Source organism: Lactuca saligna, chromosome 8 (assembly GCF_052625555.1).
Source record: "Lactuca saligna cultivar CGN05327 chromosome 8, ASM5262555v1, whole genome shotgun sequence".
Classification (NCBI taxonomy): domain Eukaryota; kingdom Viridiplantae; phylum Streptophyta; class Magnoliopsida; order Asterales; family Asteraceae; genus Lactuca; species Lactuca saligna.
In genome coordinates, this window is record NC_136424.1 from 26,439,140 (window position 1) to 26,459,439 (window position 20,300).

General features: G+C 30.4%; 1 protein-coding gene and 2 long non-coding RNA genes across 3 annotated transcripts; all 3 read left to right on the plus strand.

The window, feature by feature from the left end:
• The first annotated feature begins 2,156 nt into the window (after window positions 1-2,156).
• LOC145013072 (uncharacterized) lies at window positions 2,157-5,866 on the plus strand. The gene is made up of 2 exons (XR_013664820.1): window positions 2,157-2,568; window positions 2,924-5,866. It is a non-coding gene; the product is annotated as an uncharacterized LOC145013072 (long non-coding RNA).
• Window positions 5,867-11,836: 5,970 nt separating this feature from the next.
• Window positions 11,837-15,766, plus strand: LOC145010786 (pyrophosphate--fructose 6-phosphate 1-phosphotransferase subunit alpha-like). The gene is made up of 16 exons (XM_078969321.1): window positions 11,837-12,173; window positions 12,533-12,705; window positions 12,790-12,902; window positions 12,992-13,180; window positions 13,318-13,385; window positions 13,520-13,603; window positions 13,693-13,746; window positions 13,844-13,924; window positions 14,008-14,101; window positions 14,182-14,255; window positions 14,347-14,559; window positions 14,647-14,751; window positions 14,858-14,974; window positions 15,077-15,180; window positions 15,306-15,471; window positions 15,552-15,766. Exons 1-16 carry the CDS (start codon window positions 12,084-12,086, stop codon window positions 15,669-15,671), a joined length of 1,845 nt encoding a protein of 614 aa, XP_078825447.1. The 5' UTR covers window positions 11,837-12,083; the 3' UTR covers window positions 15,672-15,766.
• Window positions 15,767-16,162: 396 nt separating this feature from the next.
• LOC145012405 (uncharacterized) lies at window positions 16,163-17,854 on the plus strand. Its single transcript, XR_013664476.1, has 2 exons — window positions 16,163-16,740; window positions 16,908-17,854. It is a non-coding gene; the product is annotated as an uncharacterized LOC145012405 (long non-coding RNA).
• The last annotated feature ends 2,446 nt before the right edge of the window (window positions 17,855-20,300 follow it).

Below are 20,300 nucleotides of genomic sequence, written 5' to 3' on the forward strand. Positions count from 1 at the left end.
ATAATTCATACGATGCAACAACTTCCAAAATTATTGTTTTCTTACCGCTTCTACCTGCATGTTGTCCAACCCAAGTGGTGGGGAGGTTTTTCCATTCCCAGTGCATTCAATCAAGACTGCCTACCATACCTGGAAATCCACGTTCTTCTCCAACATCGAGCAGTCGTGCAAAATCATCTCTATTGGGACTTCTAAGGTACTCTTCACGAAAGCATGAAATGACACCTTCCACAAAATTTACACGAGCATCCCTTGTTACAGTCTCACTCGTTCTCAAATATTCATCAAGTGCATCTGCTGATGCCCCATATGCCAATACCCTCATAGTTGCAGTACATTTCTGTATTGGTGAAAAACCTTGTCTGCATGTGGCATCGCGTCTTTGTTGAAAATATCGGTCATTGGCTGTAACAGCTTCCACTACGCTGAGAAATAGTGGTTTTCGCATTCGAAATCTACCACGAAATTTTGCTTCACCATACGTTGGGTTGTCAACAAAGTAGTCTTTCATCAAACGTGCCTCACCATGCTCACGTTCCCGATCACAATACCTCCTTCTTGCTCTAGGATGATCTCTTACACTTGTGTTTGGCATGCCTATGAGTAACTCACTCGTGATAACATCAAGTTGTTGATTTTTTTGAACAACTCGTGCTTCCCATTCATCATATTCATTCACATGCGATGAATCGAAACCATATGATGAGTTTGCATTATGAGACATTTTTCAAAGAGATTAGAAATGAAGAGTGAAATGAAGAATTAGAGGTGGGTATGAAAATATGTAAGTGTTATACTCTATTAATAGAGGAAGAATATTTATTTTTGTTTGTTTTTTCCAATTTAAAAAAAAAGATAATGTTAAAATAGTTTATCTAGATAAAATCCAATGATCCTATAAAAAGACAACACGTCACAAAATCTTATACACATAAGATAATGAAGGATTTTCTCGATGATAAGATTATACTGACAACTCTGCATTCAATAAAGATGATAATGACAACTCTGCATTCAATAAAGATGATACTGACAACTCTGCATTCAATAAAGATGATAATGACAACTTTATACACATAAGATAATGAAGGATGTTCCTACCCATTTCCGAAGAAATTACTTCCTACGTATTTCTGAGGAAACTGAATATTATTTATTGTTTTTCCAACTATTTATATCGTAATCTAAATTTTTCAACACATATTTGGATATAAAATTATTATATATATATATATATATATATATATATATATATATATATATATATATATATATATATATATATATGGGCTTAGGGAATATGTGGCTGTTATATACCTAACATTAGGTATAGAACAATAAAAAACTACATAGTTTTATCAAAATGTAATCAAATCTCTCTACCATTTTTCTTATATTCACTATTGGAGTAGATGATAGGCTTTGTATATATTTTTATGGAGTTTTAAATATTTTATTTTGCACCACAAACCATGTATAAAAATACATTATCAACTACCTATACATCTTCATATTCAAATTTAATATAGAGAGTTCTAGTGAAAGATTAAAATTGTTCATTAAAAACCAATAAACTTCTTTCCATAACACATTAAAAAGAACCATGCAAGTATATATATGGTAGGTGTCAAAGAAAGTTATAAAACCTACCAGAAGTCTAGTAAAAACAACACATTCGAAATACATAGATGTTGAAAAAAAATTATGAAAGCAATATGAAGAAGTTAACAAAGAAAAAAAATTGTGTTTTTTAATCAAAATGAAGACAATTTTAATGGTTCTATACCTAATATTACATACATGATAGCCACATATTCACTTTTCCTTTTATATATATATATATATATATATATATATATATATATATATATATATATATATATATATATATATATATATATATATATATATATATATATATACACTAAAAATAATCCTAATGATGGTGTTATTTAAATAAACGAAAAAAAAGTGTTTAATTTCCTTGATAGTATTCTAAATAATGTTTGTGATAGTAATTTTAATTGAAGTTAATGATAAAGTTATATAAATGTTTTAAAAGATATTCACAAACAAATGTTTCCATTTCCTTGGTATTTTCTCGGTATTTCCGAGGACCTTCCTAGGAAACGTCTAAAAAATTTGACAAATTTAAATCCTAAAAGTCGCATTCTAAAAAATTCAACCATTTTCAGTTCCCCCTAAATTCTTCGCTTCCCGATTTGCAATCCGATCTCTCACTAGTCACTCCTTCTCTCCGTCTCCCAGTCACGTTGATCACTCACACTGGAGTAAGGTACACAGGCACTCTCTCTGATATCTCTCATCTCGTTCTCTCCCCCTCTCTCTCTCGTTGACCTAGCCGGCCCTCACCGCCACACCACAACTCACCATTGAAGGCGGTTTGGTCCAGCAGTCGATCTGCAACCCTTCACCACCAGCCGGTCAATGTCCGGTCAACGACTTTGTTCTCCAATCTCTTCTTATGTGACTTCATCTTCCTGTGTGTCACCGCCAACGCCCTTGTCGCCTCCCTCTGTCAGCATCGTTACTGCCTCCCAACGCCAGGTTTGGTTTCTGCCATTTTTTCTTTCGTTTACCCTAAATCCTAATGCTCTTTCATGAGCATTAAATCAGTTACACTTTGTATTTGGTATCTAGAAACATGTTTATCCTAACATTTTGTATTGTGGATACCAACTGTTCGAGTTTATTCCTCAAAGAACTTGTGTTTGTATAAGTCCTTATAATCTTCACATAGTGGAGATGGCAGTGAGAGAGGAATTAGATATTTCAGGAAGATGTTTAGGAATTGGAGCAGTCTTGGGTTGATTTTTTTCACTGCTGTTTATGGTGTTTATTTTTTCGGACCTGCACACGACCCTTATAATTTTGTTTGTTTATGAACTTCTCTGGCTGACAGATACAACAAGAAATGAAGATCAACAACTAAGCGCCAACTTCATGTTGTCCATTAATAATTTTAGTGTCTTTTTGGTATGATGGAATGACAAAGGGAATGTAATAGAAGATTCCATTACCCTCCAAAAATACAGTTTGGTTACCTATACAGAAAGTTAATTAAAATTACATTTTATAGCACTCTTGAAAAGAATATTATGCGAATTAATAGGATTTAATTGCTTAGTATAAATTTTAAGCTATGCAATTAAATCATATTAATTAACATAATAGTCATTTCAAGAGTGATAAAATAAATATTTAAAAATATATAAAAAAAAATTAAAAACATATAGAAGTCATTTCAATATTGATAAAGGTCAAAACCACAAAGAAACTTTGTTAAAAAAAAAAAAAAGAACATTTGCAAGTTGTATGTTTTTTAAACTCCATCTATGGAATATTGCAAATCATAGGACCATTTTTACCGTTTACTATGATATAATGTCTAATATAATGTAATAGTTGGAGAGGATTTTGTGTTTATACTATTTTTTCACTATTTTTATCAATTTAGTTGTAAAAGACAAAGCTAAGGGAATAAGGGTTGATAATATAACATAACATAAAGACCAACAACTACATGACCAAGCATAAAAGATAGCATTTAAAAATGATGAAGATTTTTTATTATCTATTAAAGTGTTCATGTTTATAAGTGACCTAATGCTTTAACCTGCATTGACCCCATTAGATTTATACCCACTCCTGCACCAAAATCAATCCTTTATAATTTTCATTATCCAAATAATCTTCCACTTTGGTTTCATATATGTACTACTTTTGCCTTTGTGTTCATTGATAGCGGCTATCATATAGAAATACATATCACTCTAAGAAGAAACAAATAGAAAGATAATTCTAACAAACCCTTAAGTCACAAAACTAAACCAAATTCACCTTAGATCTTACAATCATTAAGCTTTTTCAAAAAAAATTATAATATACTGGTTTTGTAATCTAAAATAGTGTTAACCATAATCGACAACCATACACTTGTCTCCTTATGACAAAGCACAATCTAACAATAAATACAAGCAACTTATGTTGCAAATGAACCATGTCAAAAAAGTTAATGTAAAGAAATCTTTTCCATGAATACAAAACTTCTGAAAATCAAATTGAACCACCATAACAAACTCATCATGCCAACAAAAGAGAATCAAGATGTAATGCACTAAAGAGTAAAAAAACAATTCTTGACATAAACCTAATTAAGAAACACAACATGACCATGCAAAGTAGTTCTAATAAAAGAAAAGAAACAAATTCTACTGATGCTTCTTTTCAGATATGCAATCAAGAGATGCTCTGGTCTCACATTCACCAGGTGCTACCCAAACAAGGCTGTCCACATAATTAACAATTTTAGCTACACCTAAAACCTTAAACCAGGGAATCTTGAAGGTTTTAACCGATGTTGCATTTGGATCATACAAAGCTAGATGACTTTTGTAAGCATTAAAAAGAAACTCGTTGTGTAATGTGAATCCATATGGATCAATATCACCACTAAACTGAGAAAAAACATGATGTTTGACCCATGATTCAGCCACCCCATAGTCATCCATCACCCACACCTCACATTCACCATCTTCAACACATGACATCACACACAGCTTTCCACCCAAAACTCCTAAAGCATTAAAGCGTTTATACAAGCTGAAACAGGAATCTCACAGAATGTCTCAAAACCCAAATCAAATGCCACTAGAGCTTGTTCTTTGCCCTCATCAACAGAACAAAACCAATGAATATGCCCATCATGTCCATCTACACAAACTTCATTTGTTCTTGTAATCCCAGTGACTTGAGATGGAAACCTTTCTGTGATTACCTTCCATGAACCCTTTCTCATGCTATAAACTTCAACTTGCAGCCACTCTTTAACTAGAAAAAAATTAGTACCTAGTATGGCTACCACTATCGGGTCCATGAAGCTGGGTGGTTGAAGAAAGTTAGCAAGCTTAACAACTTTGTAGTCGTCAGTTTTGGGATCAAAACCAAACCGGAAAAGGATACGAATCGGATCATCACAAATGGAAGGCATAGAATATCGGGGGAGAGTTGACACAACAGATATGGAAGGGTTCCAAATGTGAACAACGAAACGATTACATAATCCGTAATACAAACAGATTAAGCCATTAACGGACCCAATGACATTGGCGCCTCTAGATTGGAGAGTAGCTGGGAGTTTGATAAAATCAGTGAGTTCCACATGGGGAGATGTAGATGGGTGTGCTGTAAATGGTTCAGAGTCTAAGTGTAATGCTTCACACTTCTCATAGAACAAGAGAAATTCATGATTGTTATGGACAGAACGATGGAGGTGGGATTTTATAAAAGAGGATTGAGATAACAGAGCATTCCAAGATTTACATACAGACCTCATTTGAGCAAGCTGTTTGGCCAATAATCTGATGAATATGTCTGATAAAACGTCGCTTGGAAGGTTCTCCATAGTCGCAAAGTGTTGTGTTGAAACCATTTTCGCGTTAAATGGGAGCAGCTCGTCGATCGTTAAAGCAGGAAATCAAATTAAGGTCACACCTGTTAAATCCAATGCATTTGTATTAAATGCAATCATAATTGCGTTTATACTTGGTGCAAATAGCCAAATACCATTAGCGGTTACCAAGACAAAGAACTGAGATTCCCCAAATTAAACATGGCTAACCTTTATTTTCCTCCAATAGTACTCCAAAGCCCCTAATTGACGCTTTGTTTGCCACTTTTCTTTCAGAAACTTTATGTATAGTATATATTAATTGGGTTTTTAAACACGATCTGTAAGAATTAAGATCACAGGCTTGGTTTAAAACTGTTTACAAAGGTACCGGATAAACTAGGCGAATGCTTGCGCGTTGCGCAAAAACATCTATATAGTTGAAATCTTTACAAATATATGTTTTTTTTTTTTTTTTTTTAAATATAACAGTAACATTGTTGTTAAATTTGATATAATAACTTTTATACTAAACTGATATAATATATTAATTATTTTGAATTATATGATAATATATACATTTATTATAACTTCTTAATCTCAATCGTTTGAATAACTTCTACCTGCGAGTTACACATGGATAAAATTAAACATAATATAAAGTTTAATGTTATTTATAGTTGTTGTTATTGTTAATTAATTTTGGAAGAATTTCATATATGCCCCTTTTAAACCTCAAAATATCATATTTGCCCAACTTAATTTCTTAATATCATATTTACTCTTCATAAACCTTTAAAATATCATATTTGCCCAAATCCTTTTTTATAATGTTTTTAATATTTCATTTTTTAAAACTTAAAATTACTATAATAATTAAAAAATTTAACGATATTATCCTTACGTCTATGATAATGGAATGTGAACTTCTAAATTGTAGAATGTCGTCATCTTGACAAACAAAAATATTTATCTTCAATCCTCTCTATGGAATCTATATTTTGATTGTTTAGTTTTTTTTGTTGTAGATGAAGGATATTTTAGATATTACCATTGATATTTGATGTTTAAAAAGTGCATATACGATATTTTGATATTTAAGAAGGGCATACATGATATTTTGATGGTTAAAAGGGACATATATGATATTTTGAAATTTTATGAAGGGTAAATATGATATTTAGAAATTAAGTTGGATAAATATAATATTTTGATGTTTAAGAAGGGCATATATGAAATTCTCACATTAATTTTTTAAAATTTATTTTCTTAATGTTTTAATTTATATCATTATAACTATTTAAAATATCAAACATTGTTTTTTGATTTTAAATGTAACAATATAATTATTTTTATACAATTATTTTTAACTATTGTTATTGTAAGTTTTTTTAAGCTACTTTTTTGGAAACTTTTAACGATTATAAAAAACATTTAGGAAATATTTTAGTTAAATTGAGATTATAATTTAGTTTTTGCATTTATCACTATAACTTATCACTTTTATCTATTTACAAAATATTTTTTTCTTTTTTAAGTGGAAGTGAAATTTATATTTAAGTTGACATTGTAATACGTAGAAACACTTATATAGTTAAAGTTTTAACAAATATATCTTTTTTTAAATATAACAATAACGTTGTTGTTAAATTTGATATAATAATTTTTATACTAAATTGATATAATATATTTATTATTTTGAATTATATAATAATATAAACATGTATTACAACTTCATAATCTTAATCGTTTGAAGGACTTCTACCCGCAAGTTACAAATGAATAAAATTAAATATAATATATGGTTTAATGATATTTATAGTTGTTGTAATTGTTAACTATTTTTTTAAAATTTATTTGATTGAATTTTTAATTTCTATCAATATAGTTATTTAAAACATCAAACATTATTTTTTATTTTAAAGGTAACAGTATAATCATTTATATAGAGTTATTTTTAACTACCGTTATTGTAAGTTATTTTAAGCTACTTATTTGAAAACTTTTAACGATTATAAAAATATATTTAGGAAATATTTTAGTTAAATTGATATTACAATTTAGTTTTTGAATTTATCACTACAATTTATCACTTTTAACTATTTACAAAATATTATTTAGTTTTTTAAGTGGAACTAGAATTTATATTTAAGTTGATATTGTAATGTTATATTTAAGTTGATATTATAATGTTATATTTAAGTTCACAATTTAAGTATTTTGTCCAAATTATTCAAAAGTTTTAGCTTTAAACTGATAACGGTTTACATATAACAACATATTAAATCTAATAAATTAATTATAATATGTTAAAATTTAAAGACGTAACTTTATAAGTAGAAGTAAAGATATTATTTTAAAAATTGAAATTTAGTTTATTATGATTACACTTTAGGTTTGATATTTATTTGATCTTATTAACCAACTTAGAATCATTATTAGAAAGACACTACAATTTACCACTTTTAACTATTTACAAAATATTCTTTGCGTTGTATAAGTTAAACTAAAATTTATATTTAAGTTAACCCTGTAATGTTATATTTAAATTAATAATTTAAGTATTTTATACAAATTATTCCAAAACTGTATCTTTAAAATGATAATGGTTTACATCCAACAATATATTAAAACTAATAAATTAAGTATAATATGTTATAAGTTAAAAAAACATAACTTTATTAGTAGAAGTAAATATATTATTTTAATATTGAAATTTAGTTTATATATGATTAAACTTTAGGCTTGATAATTATTTAACCTAATTAACCAAATTATAATTATTATTATAAAGAAATTGAAAAGTCATGGGAGTTTCAAATGAGTGTGGTGAAAGGAAAAAGTATATGGAGGTTTCAAATGCATGGGATTCAAGAAAAAACACTAGCTTTATAAGTATGTATGAAGATTAGATCATAAAGAAAAGAAGACCATCCAACTTAAATAGGGCCACTTATGGCTTCCAATTCGGTGTAATTTAGCTTATAACCGAATCTTTATAAATTATTATAACCGTTTTGAAAAGTAATACTACCATTAGTCATTAGTTTATAAAATTGTTAAAAGAAAATGATTCATATCATATAGATATTTACTTATTTAAATATAAAACGTTAATATAAATAATTATGAACTCAAAATTATGCTGAACCAATTCACTCACCGTTTTTATAAATGTCCAGAAAAGGCAAGAGGGTCAAAATGTGCTAAAAAATAAAAACCGCTAAAAAGGTAATTGGCTTTTTCAACATACCCCGTGAACTAGAGGTGTTCATTGTTCAAACAGAAATTCTAATCCAAACTAGATGGATTTGAAAAGCGATTTGAGTTTGTTCCTAATGAAGACAAACCGGTTTTCACAAAAACCAGATCGGTCCAAAATCATTTTCCACCTAAAAAGTTGAATCTATCTAAGAGGCTTGTAACGCGACCAGGTTTTCGGAAACATGTTCGGAAAACCCATAACTTCACCATTTTGTTGAATTTGATTTTGGTGTAAGAATTTAATGAAATTTGCATGTCTGTTTTTTGACTAACATGCCAACACATACCCTACACAAGTAAATTGGATTAAAATATAGTATGCCCCGAATTGACATAAATGTAATTGGGTCGGGTTACCCAATTGTCTAGTTTTAGTTGTCTTGATATCTACAAATTTTTACTATTAAATTATTGTGTGTATTCAAACACCAACAACATGCAAAGAACCCAGAAGTTGTATGGTTCACACATGGTAATGGTGTTATGTCTACCTCCAAACTAAAGAGATTCTATTGTTTTCGTAATGATGTTTACAGACTTTGAGACTCAATGATAAACCTATTATGTCAAGGGCTTGTCAATCCAATAAATCCAAATCATCATATTTCTTCTTCTCATGTTTATGTTATGAAAGAAGTTTATCTAGTTTTTTGGTACATATAATCTTTCCATTTGCATCTTCCAAAAAGGTAAAGTAATGGTCATCAAACCTGCCAATGTTCATATTCTCATATTCGTCCATAACTCCGAGAAGAGTGGTTAGGTGTTCGGTCAACATACACAATACAAGATATGATGACAAATGAAGAACACACATAAATTACATATTCATACGATTAAGATAATCGTATTATATACATAGTCGAACTAAAAATTCTATTGATTTTGTAATGATAAGGCGTTAAGGTTCCATATCACAAACTAAATTGGTATAACCTTATTATCATGGGAAAACTTACTTTTAATGAACTTGTTGTCATGATGTTCTTTTACTGTATCATGGGATAAGTTATTCTTGGGAAATGTAATTTCAATATCAATATTTTTAAATGTCTATATTGACATCGAATGCAAATGTGTAACAAATTATAACCATAACCTTTTCTGGATTGTAAAATTGTTTTTATTGTATTATTATTATTATTTAACTAGATCTTAGGATCAATATGTAAAGGTTATGCTATAAATTTATAATCAAATAATATATAAACTATTAAAAATAGAAATTGATTTATTACTCACCAGATTTTACATATTATTATAAACTTACAAACATAATCGTTTAAATGTTATTCTAAACATTTTTTTTATGATAAAAGTGAACTGAAAACACATATTGTTTACTATGTAATTATATCTATGAAACGGTTGATCGATGATGACTTTAGAATATTAAGTCATTATCGATGATGGGAGATTCTTCATAAGTGGATGCAGGCAAAAGAAAGAGAAGAGAATAAAGTTGGATATATTAAAAGTTTTCTTTAACCATTATTCATGGTAAATTATAAATGGAAAAGATTTTTTTTTATTATTATTTTAAAATATTCTTAAATAAATGTTTAAAGGTATGTATGACTTATTTAATTTACAATCAAATAAGAAACCAGACTTTCCGTTAAAATTACGTATGAACGGATAGAAAAGCCTTACTTTTACATATGATTTGCACTTTAATCTATAGTGTTTATTATACGGGTTAACTATAACAAAATATTAAATACAAATGTTTAAACTATAAATTTATTTAAAATTGAAATTAAAGTTTAAAATTTGAAATTAATATAATTATTATGGTATGTTTAATTTATGGAAACTGAATAAATGAAATGAAAAATAAATATTTTAAAATTATGACAAAATACATGTCTCATAATACAAAATTATTTTTATTTATCAAAAGAAAAAATAAATAAATATAATTGCAATTTATTTTAGGTATCTTTATTCTAGAAACCATAAATGTTGCAAGCTACTAGCAGTTTCTGTCGCATGCTCAAATATAATGGTCAGTCTATTTTTCGTTTCCTTTCACAAAGTCTATTGAGTACAGTAAACAATGTTGAAGACAAATTACATCCGAGACCAGCGAGGAAAGAAAAATCTAAGTGGAGATAAATTTAAATATAAATGTATTTATGTTAATATATAAGTCGTGTAATAAAAAAAGTTACTTATTATTATTTTTATTATTTTTTATATATGAAATGCTTGAAAAGTTATTGTAATTTTTATATAAAAGAACAAATTACAGTTTAATTTAAAATTTTTTTTAATAAAAAATGATAGATTATTAATTAATTTTTTTTTTCAGTTTGGTAGATTTAGACCAGACCCATCAGACCCATCTCAGAGGGTGGACGATAGGAGCGACCGATCAGAGCCCATCTTTTAAAGGGATCCAAAATTTTTATGGAATTTATTATATTTAGAAGATAGGACACATAGTTTTCTTTTAATTATTGATTTGTTATAAAAAAACTTGATTATATTTGTATATTTTAAGGGTTCATTTTTTTCTCACGTCCTGGGCCCAAAATATATTTGGAACGGCCCTGATTTAGATAGAATCTTTTTCGTTAATTTGGTTAAAATATCGAGACTTTTCTTAAGATTATATTATTTTTAGCAAATAACCAATATATTAAAACTTTTCTGAAAAAAAACTTCCTAAACTATTGTATATTATTATTAATAAATCATTTAAAAACATACCGTTTTTTATATTATAAACAAAAAAAAAATATGATAGTTATTATACAAATAGATGAAGCGTACGTTTTATATTTGATGAATAAAAATCTTAAATAGAAGAACGATCTTTATATTTATCGAATTAAAATCTTAAATGGAAGAATCATCTCCCATTACTTATAAGTTATAAATCAATGTGAATTTCAAATTATTGAATTTTTTAATAGATTATAAAAATATAATACATATTATCAGAGTTATTTTTGAAAAAAGAAAACACAACTTAAAATAAAAAGTTTACTAGAATTACTTGTACACCTTCTTAAGATATGAATAAATCATTTTTCTACGATTTATGTAACGTCATTGAAAGCTAATATTTAAAAATAGTTTATTTAAAGTTAAACGACCTTCTATATTCTTGTTTCCTTTCGTATTTCTTTTTGTTTTATATACTTTCTTTTTTATAAGAATTATTAGGGGGCGTCGTACAAAGCTACGCATGTAGTGCCTTTTCTTTAGTTTTCATATTTCAACGGCGCATCCCCATTGTTTGTTGACACCAGGTTGATCACAGAGACATATTTGAGAAGATGAGGGTCCAAAAATGGCAGATACCCTGAACCACAACCCCTACAAAAACCCAGTTCGTTGGTGAAGAAAAAACAGAGAGAAAATCAACTGCGTAAAAACAGAGCAACCCCTTTTTGCAGAAATGGGATCAGATTATGGAATCCCCAGAGACCTTTCAACTCTTCAAAAGGCTCGATCTTTTTACAAACCATTGCTTCCTCCTTGCCTTCAGGTTTCCCTTTCACTTTCATAAGTTCCAAACTGTTTTTTGCACTTATTCTGATGATTTCCATTTATATATGTATCATGTAATGGTATTTGTCTATTTGATGTGTTTCGATTTCAGGTTGAATTGGCTTTTGAATCGTTTTACTAATTGACAGTTTGATGCACTTATTTCTATTGTTACTTTTACCATTTAGTAAAAGTGTAAAACACATCAGACTTTGTTGTTGATCAAACTTGATTTCGCTTTTATGATAAAATTTTATCGATCTTCACAGTTTTACCTGGTTCATCTTACGATTGATTTAATGGTAGCTTCACCTAGAACATGAACTCGATGATCATATCTAACGAGCTCTTTCACAGGGAACTACTGTGCGAGTAGAATTTGGTGATGCGACTACTGCAGCAGATCCTTCTGGTGCTCAGGCTATTAGTCAATCGTTTCCTCACACTTATGGTCAACCTTTGGCTCATTTTCTTAAACCTACATCCATTGTTCCGGATGCACAGATTATCAACGATCACCCTGCAATCAAGTATAAATTCCTTTTCTCCCGTTTCCCTTTTTGTAATCTCTTCCACGGAGGGGTAAAATGGGTTTTACATGAATGTTGTTTCAGGGTCGGAGTGGTTTTCTGTGGTAGACAATCTCCTGGAGGACATAATGTTGTTTGGGGTTTACATGAAGCTCTCAAAATTCATAACTCTTCAAGTACTTTGCTTGGATTTCTGGGTAACGTTTTTGATTTTACTTATCATATATCATTCGATGATGTAAATATTATTAGAGATTCAAGAGAATTGTTCCATGCATATGATTAGGTGGTTCGGAAGGTTTATTTGCTCAAAAAACCCTTGAAATCACAGACGATGTTCTTGCAACCTACAAAAATCAAGGTGGTTATGATCTATTGGGAAGATCGAGAGATCAAATAAGAACATCAGAGCAAGTTAACGCCGCCATGGCTGCATGTAATGCTTTGAAGTTAGATGGCTTGATCATTGTCGGAGGTATGCATGTACATTATATATTTATATTTATATAGGATCAAGTTTATCGATTAAAAAGAATCAACTTCCTTATATCTCTTCATCAATCTCTTGTTTTATTATCTATTAATCCCTGTTTTTTGTTCTACAAATCAAAGGTGTAACATCAAACACCGATGCAGCCCACCTCGCTGAGACTTTTTCTCAAGCAAAATGCTCTACAAAGGTATCTAAGCTATCATACACCATGATTACAATAACATATCCCACATAGACATAAACAAGAAGTTTAAACACCTTACAAGTTACAAGCCATAAATTGTGAGGCTATTATTGTTAAAAAAAATTTGAATTTTGTAGGTGGTTGGAGTACCTGTTACTTTAAATGGAGATCTCAAGAACCAGTTTGTGGAAGCTAATGTTGGTTTTGATACAGTTTGCAAGGTACCAATATTCATCCCACAATTCACTTTAAAGATATATAGCAATAGCATCATTATACACATGTCACCTTTCTTGATTATATATTCTAGGTTGACTCTCAACTCATTAGCAACCTATGCACAGATGCTCTTTCTGCTGAGAAGGTAATAATCCACATATTTCAAAACAAAGTTACATTTTCTTTTCTTACTTTTTAGCAAAAATTAAGCAATCAAGAAACGATTTTTCTTCCTTGATCAGTACTATTATTTTGTTCGACTCATGGGTCAGAAGGCCTCACATGTTGCCTTGGAATGCACTCTTCAATCACATCCTAACATGGTAATTGTTAGTTTGTTACACCTCATTTCTTATTAATTTATGTACATATATTTACATAGTTTTAACCTTTTTTTTTTTTATAGGTTATTCTTGGTGAGGAAGTTGTTGCTTCAAAACTTACCATTTTTGACTTAACAAAACAGATATGTGATGCTGTGCAAGCTCGTGCAGAAAAAGGTCTGTTGTGGGTGTATCTCAATTATAGATTTATAGTTATTATCTTCAGTTTATCTTTTAAAATATATTTTCTTTAACAGAAAAATACCATGGTGTTGTTCTACTTCCAGAAGGGCTTATAGAAAGCATCCCTGAAGTTTACGGGTTGTTAAAGGTGACTAAGGGGATGTTTCTTTTTCTTTTTTCTCTCACTTAACTCATTAAGTGCATCTTTTTTTATATCAATTTACATATTTTTGTTTCAGGAAATCCATCGATTTCTTCGACAAGGTGTTTCCATTGATAAAATATCATCACAATTGTCACCTTGGGCATCCGCATTATTTCACTTTTTGCCACCATTTATTAGAGAAGAGCTTCTTCTTTATCCAGAATCAGATGACTCAGCACAATTGTCACAGATTGAAACAGAAAAGCTTCTTGCTGTACTTGTAGAAGCAGAAATGAGCAAAAGACTAGTACAATACAAACCATGATTATTCTTTTTAGTTTTTTTTCTCATCATGATCATTAAAGAATTAATCATCCATGAAATATGTTAACAGAAAGAAGGAACATACAAAGGGAAGAAATTTACAGCTATCTGCCACTTTTTGGGATATCAAGCTCGGGGTTCTCTACCTTCAAAGTTCGACTGTGACTATGCTTACGTATGTTTTCTTTTTATATATATATACATTTTTTGTTTACATTACATATTCTATGATAAATATGCTTGTTAACTAACATGGGACACTATATATATATATAACATAGGTTCTTGGACATATTTGTTACCATATTTTGGCAGCTGGTTTGAATGGTTATATGGCCACAGTAACTAACTTGAAGAATTCTTTGAGCAAGTGGCGTTGTGGTGCTGCTCCAATAACGGTTTTTTTTTTTTTTTTTTTTTTTTTTTTTTTTTTTTGGTTTTGTTTTTGTATATAATGATTGATAAATTTGTGAGTATTTGAATATTTTGGAAATTTGTAGGCTATGATGGCTGTGAAGGATTATGGTAGTGCATCGGGATCCATAACTATTGGAAGACCCGTTGTCCATCCTGCTATTGTGGACTTGAGAGGCAGAGTATACGAGTATGTGGCTTTATCATGATTCTGATTCCTGACTTTCTCTATTAAGTCGTTCTTTCTGTATATCAAGTTAAAAAGAAACATTCATTTATGTGTTATTGGTTTAAGTCGTGATTGTGATTGTGTAGGGTGCTAAGACAAAACGCAACAAAGTTCTTAATGGATGATGTGTATAGAAACCCTGGGCCTCTTCAATATGATGGTCCAGGGGCTGAATCTAGGACTGTTAGCTTGTGTATTGAGGATCTGGATTATATGGGGCGTATAAAGGAACTGAATGTATATCTTGACAAGGTACTTTTGAATTTGTTATATGATGTTTTATAAATTAGAATATGGTATTGTTTTTAATGATTTTAATTATATTTATGAAGGTACGAAGCATTGTGAAACCTGGTTGTTCTCAGGATATTCTGAAAGCTGCTCTGAGTGCCATGTCTTCTGTGATGGATATTCTTTCTGTTATGTCATCTCCTTCAAATGGCAACATTTAGTTAGAGTCATATGTGTATGGCTTTTAGGATCCCGATGTTTGATCAATAATGAGAAATAACGGCATTTAGGTTATGAAATGCTACCATTTTGTGAAGTCTTTGCGGGTTGTGCAAAGGTATATAGAGTATCTATTCTCTCACATATAACCAAAACAATCCTTTTCTTCCTAATAGAAATATTAACGCATTAAAAAAAAAAACTATAGTGTTCGGTTAGAAAGAGTTAATATATTAGTTTTGTTTTCTTCTTATATAATCCACTAGTTGTGAGATTCATAAATTACATGAGTTAATTTAAAACAAAAAGTATAAAGGTCAAAAATTTTAAAGACTTTGAATTTATAAGAAAATAAGAAAAAAAAATTATTTATTACAATGCAAATATTTTTTTATCTTTTAAATTTAAATAAATAAAAGAAACTAATGAACTTTAATTTTGAGATTTTTAAAATTGAAAGGTAAGTTCATTAATCAAATTGATATCAATTTATTATTATATTTATTGCAATTATTACATTAAAATATTATATGGAATTTTAAAAAATAGAAAAACTTATAAAATGACATGTGGAAAAAAGTTAATTCAAAATAACCATAAAATAACATTTGACAAATTAAATGAGAGTTTGACAAGTGATAAAAAAACCTTAATTTATTAGAGATGATTATTAATATTTTGGACGACGGTGAGTGGAAAACCGTCGTCCGTATCACAGTCGTTAAAACTCTTAGAAAGTTTTAATCTCAGCCGCTTAAACTCAATATTTATGGTTGTTGTGCGGTCTTCGTTCGCACGTTCCTTCTTCTTCTTCCCCACGTTTGCAGTTATGCAACTTCTGCTTCGATTGCTCCCACGTTCTTACAGTTATTGTCCTTAGTCCTACAAATCAGCCTATTGAGGCCTATATAAGAGTACTCTTTGAAGTAATTTTGTTAATCGGTTCATCAATTGCTTCTATTGCTTCATCGATCATGGACCAGAAAACGAGCGATGTTCTTCCGTTTGAAGTGCAATCGACAAACCACAATCAACCAAAATCGCACCCTCCTTCTTTGTGTCAAGCACCAGGTTCGCTCTTTTCTTTTCCTTTTCTTCCGATTCGATTACATTGATCGCAGGTAAGTTTGAAGGAATTCGATGTCAGACTTCTAACCTCCTAGCGGTTGAATCACTCCCAACTTCCAATCACAATCCTTTAAACTCTTTATTGACAGGTTTTTATGGTTATTTCACAGTTTTCTCTTCCGCCTCTGCTTTGAAGATCCTACTACGTCAACCTCCAACTGCGATCCTTTTTTCTTTCATCAAAAGAACAAGAAAAATTTCATGCTGAGTGATTTTTCATAATCTTGCTTTTTGGTTTTGGATTAACAGTCAAAATTTCAAGATTTATTAGCTAAAAGCAAATCCATGTTTATTATTTTTTTTTTGTTCAAGAATTAAGAATGAAAAGTTAGTACTTTTAGGTGTTGTTTGTTTTTTCGAAGCGAATATGCCTGAAGTCTGCGGACCACCTCGGCAATCCTCTGTAGCAAAAGAGGTGGACCAAACGGCTGCAACATTTAATAAAAAGTTTGTTTGTTTTTTAACGTCTGCAGACAGCTACAGTAAGTTAAAGTAAAGTGTGAAGAGGTTTGAAGCAGTTGGTCTACTGCTGCGCCACGCAGCACACACACAACAATTTTTAAGTTAGAAGTCTTCTGAAAAACAAGCAGCTGTGAAAGGCCAAGTGTTGCGCTTGTGCTGCACGGCGCAACAATATGTGGTGTGAAGTGTTTTTTTTTAGAAAAAACAAACAACACCTTAGTATGTGAACTCATTATCTATTTGTTTTCTTTTTCTGACATGGTTTAACTGATGGTGGGATAAACAAGTGATGGCGAGGCACATTTGGTAATGATGAAGAGTGAAAGGGACCTTAGCTCTTGTGAGACTCTTCGTCAAAGTTTGTATATTTATTGACACTTGGTAAAGAAGATAATAAGTATGTTTCATACAACTTAGAGGGAGAATATGGTCAATTTTTTTGACATACTTATAAGAAGGTACCGGTGCAATGTGGAAGGATTGATTTTTGGGTCTTCAAAAAAAGCTCAATTATTATGCTCATATCCCAGTTACTGAATACATTATATTTTCACTTTACATTCATTTTCACTACAATATAATTTTTTTTTTAATATAGATCTTTCTTTTTTGTTATGGGATTCACTAAGGAGGACAAATAAGCCCTAATTTTACTCATACATGCTGGAAGATTGATAAGTGATACTATATAGTATACACTAGGTTTGCTTCAATATTTTATAATATATTAGAGGTATTAGTTTAGGTATAAATGTGCAATGCTTGAACGAATCACTTGTTGGATTAGTGTCTAAGTCCATAACTATTTTGGTATGTACTTGACCCGATGGTGCATGGTCCTTTTGGGTTGCCTTCACCAAAGCAACTTGATAGGATGAATTATGGAGAGAAAGGATTAAATATGATTTATTAATATATTATGGGAATAATATATTAAAGGAGAAATCATATTGTTTAATTAATATTAGTCAATAATTAATTGGTAATTAGTTTTGTGACTAAAAGAGATTGATTAAACTTAAGGGACTGGAATTGTAATTATAAGATAATTGCAATTTGGGCCATGGATTGCCTTGTATTATGGGATGGACGAATTCTAATGGGAAACCCATAAGGAAATCGTCCATGGGCTTAATAAAAGGAGTCTATGGGTTGCTTAGGGCTTAAGCATCCAAATTAGGGTTTCCTGGTTAGATAACCCTAATAGCCCAACTATATAAAGACCCCTTAAGGCTCAAAAACGGGGCTAAGGTTCTTGTAAGGGTTTACACACGTTTTTGGCAGCCTCCAACCTCTCTCCTCTTCATCCTCTTGCTTATGGTGTTTGTGAGCCATTAGAGGAGTGACACTTGTGACTCTAAGCATTCCAAAGTCAATCCAAGGTGGAATTGGGATTGTTATTACTACATAACAATCAAGGTATGATCTTAAACCTAATTACATATTAATATGATTACTTGTATGCTAGAATTAGGGTTTATAGTCTTGGATTCAAAGCATGTACAATAGAGAAACCTAGATCCAAGCATTAGGGTTTGTATGAGCACATAGGATGTCTTATGACCAAAACCCATCAGTGGTATCAGAGCCTAGCTTGGTTTCAATTGTATTGATGCATTGTATAACTGGAAAATCGTTTTTTGGGCTTTATGGCTGAGGAACTCGGCGAGTAGACCTGAACTCGGCGAGTACAGTGTGGTACTCGGCGAGTTCGAGCGTCAGATAATGCTTATCTCGGGATTTCTTGCTGTTTTTGCATATGGATAGTTACCTTATCATGTTAGATCAATATAAATCCGATTTTATGATATATATGACTATATTCTTGATCTAATTAAAGATATTTATCAATTAACAAGATAATTGTTTCCTTATAAGATAATTGATTAATTATTTTGAGTAAATTGATAAATTGTTTTGCAAGAAATCATTAAACAAATCAAATATGGATAATTATGTAACTAAATGGTAGTTTAGATTATTTGTTATTTGATCCTTGTTGTTATGAAAGGTTTCATATTTTCCCCTTTAGGTTTTATAGTTTAAATTTGAACCCAAAAGTTTTGAAGTTTTGAAATTTAAATAGTTAAAACCCTAATGTTTTGAAAAAGGTTTCAAAACTTGCCCTCAAGTTTTGGAATTTAAAAGTTGATTAAAAGTTTAATTAGGAATGTTAAATTCTAAAACCCTAGTAATGTTTTGAAAAAGTTCAAATCACACCCTTATGGTTTTATTAATTAATTAAGGAGTATAATTAAAAGAGGTTTAATAAATCCATAAAAGTTTAGGTTAACTATTTAATTGAATTAAAAGTGTAATTGTTAAAGTTAACCATATAGTATTTTAAAAGTGTGAAATACACCCTATACTATATATATAACATTAAAGGTCTAACATTATATATATGTATGAGTAAAAGTCAGTCTTACCGTTAGTAGGCCTCATTCACGAAGCTGGTCTATAAGGGGTGTTTAAGGAAATTGCCTATAAAATGGCGATTGAATGGGTATCCACTCTTACCCACCGCACTCTTGACTAGTGGAGGGTCGTTAGCCGAACGGGTAGGATAGGACGAAACCTTCCATTATAAGTATAATGAAATACAAAGTAACTAAATGTTTTTCAAATTCCCAATCTTAGTTACTTAGGCAAAAGTGAATTGATGCAATTCCCTGAAATTACACTTTGTGCCCTTGCGAAGACGTTAGTGGAGCGTGTGTGGTTTACCGGCACACTAAATGGTTCTAAGCAAAGGTAGCAAAGGGTGACTCAATGTTTGTCATAGTTCGGTGGAGCGTGTGTGGTTTACCGGCACATCGAATAGGTGATTGTAACATGTGAGGGCACCATGTAGTTTGCATGGTTATTCACACCTGCTTTGTGATCCTCGGCATCCCAGTCACAAACTAGAGGGGCATATCGAGATTTAAACATGCCATTGAAATGTTCAATGAATCTCAAAGGATCTAGGAGTTTTCATAGATTTAAAACTTAAATTTCTTTTTCGTTTTTCATGGTGGAAATTAGTGAATCGTCATTCA

Bases quoted from the DNA above. Each gene is read 5' to 3' on its own strand.
- LOC145010786 (XM_078969321.1), top strand. From the start codon at position 12,084: ATGGGATCAGATTATGGAATCCCCAGAGACCTTTCAACTCTTCAAAAG. The intron at 12,706-12,789 runs GTATAAATTCCT...ATGTTGTTTCAG, and splicing joins AACGATCACCCTGCAATCAA to GGTCGGAGTGGTTTTCTGTG. The intron at 14,102-14,181 runs GTCTGTTGTGGG...TTTCTTTAACAG, and splicing joins GCAAGCTCGTGCAGAAAAAG to AAAAATACCATGGTGTTGTT.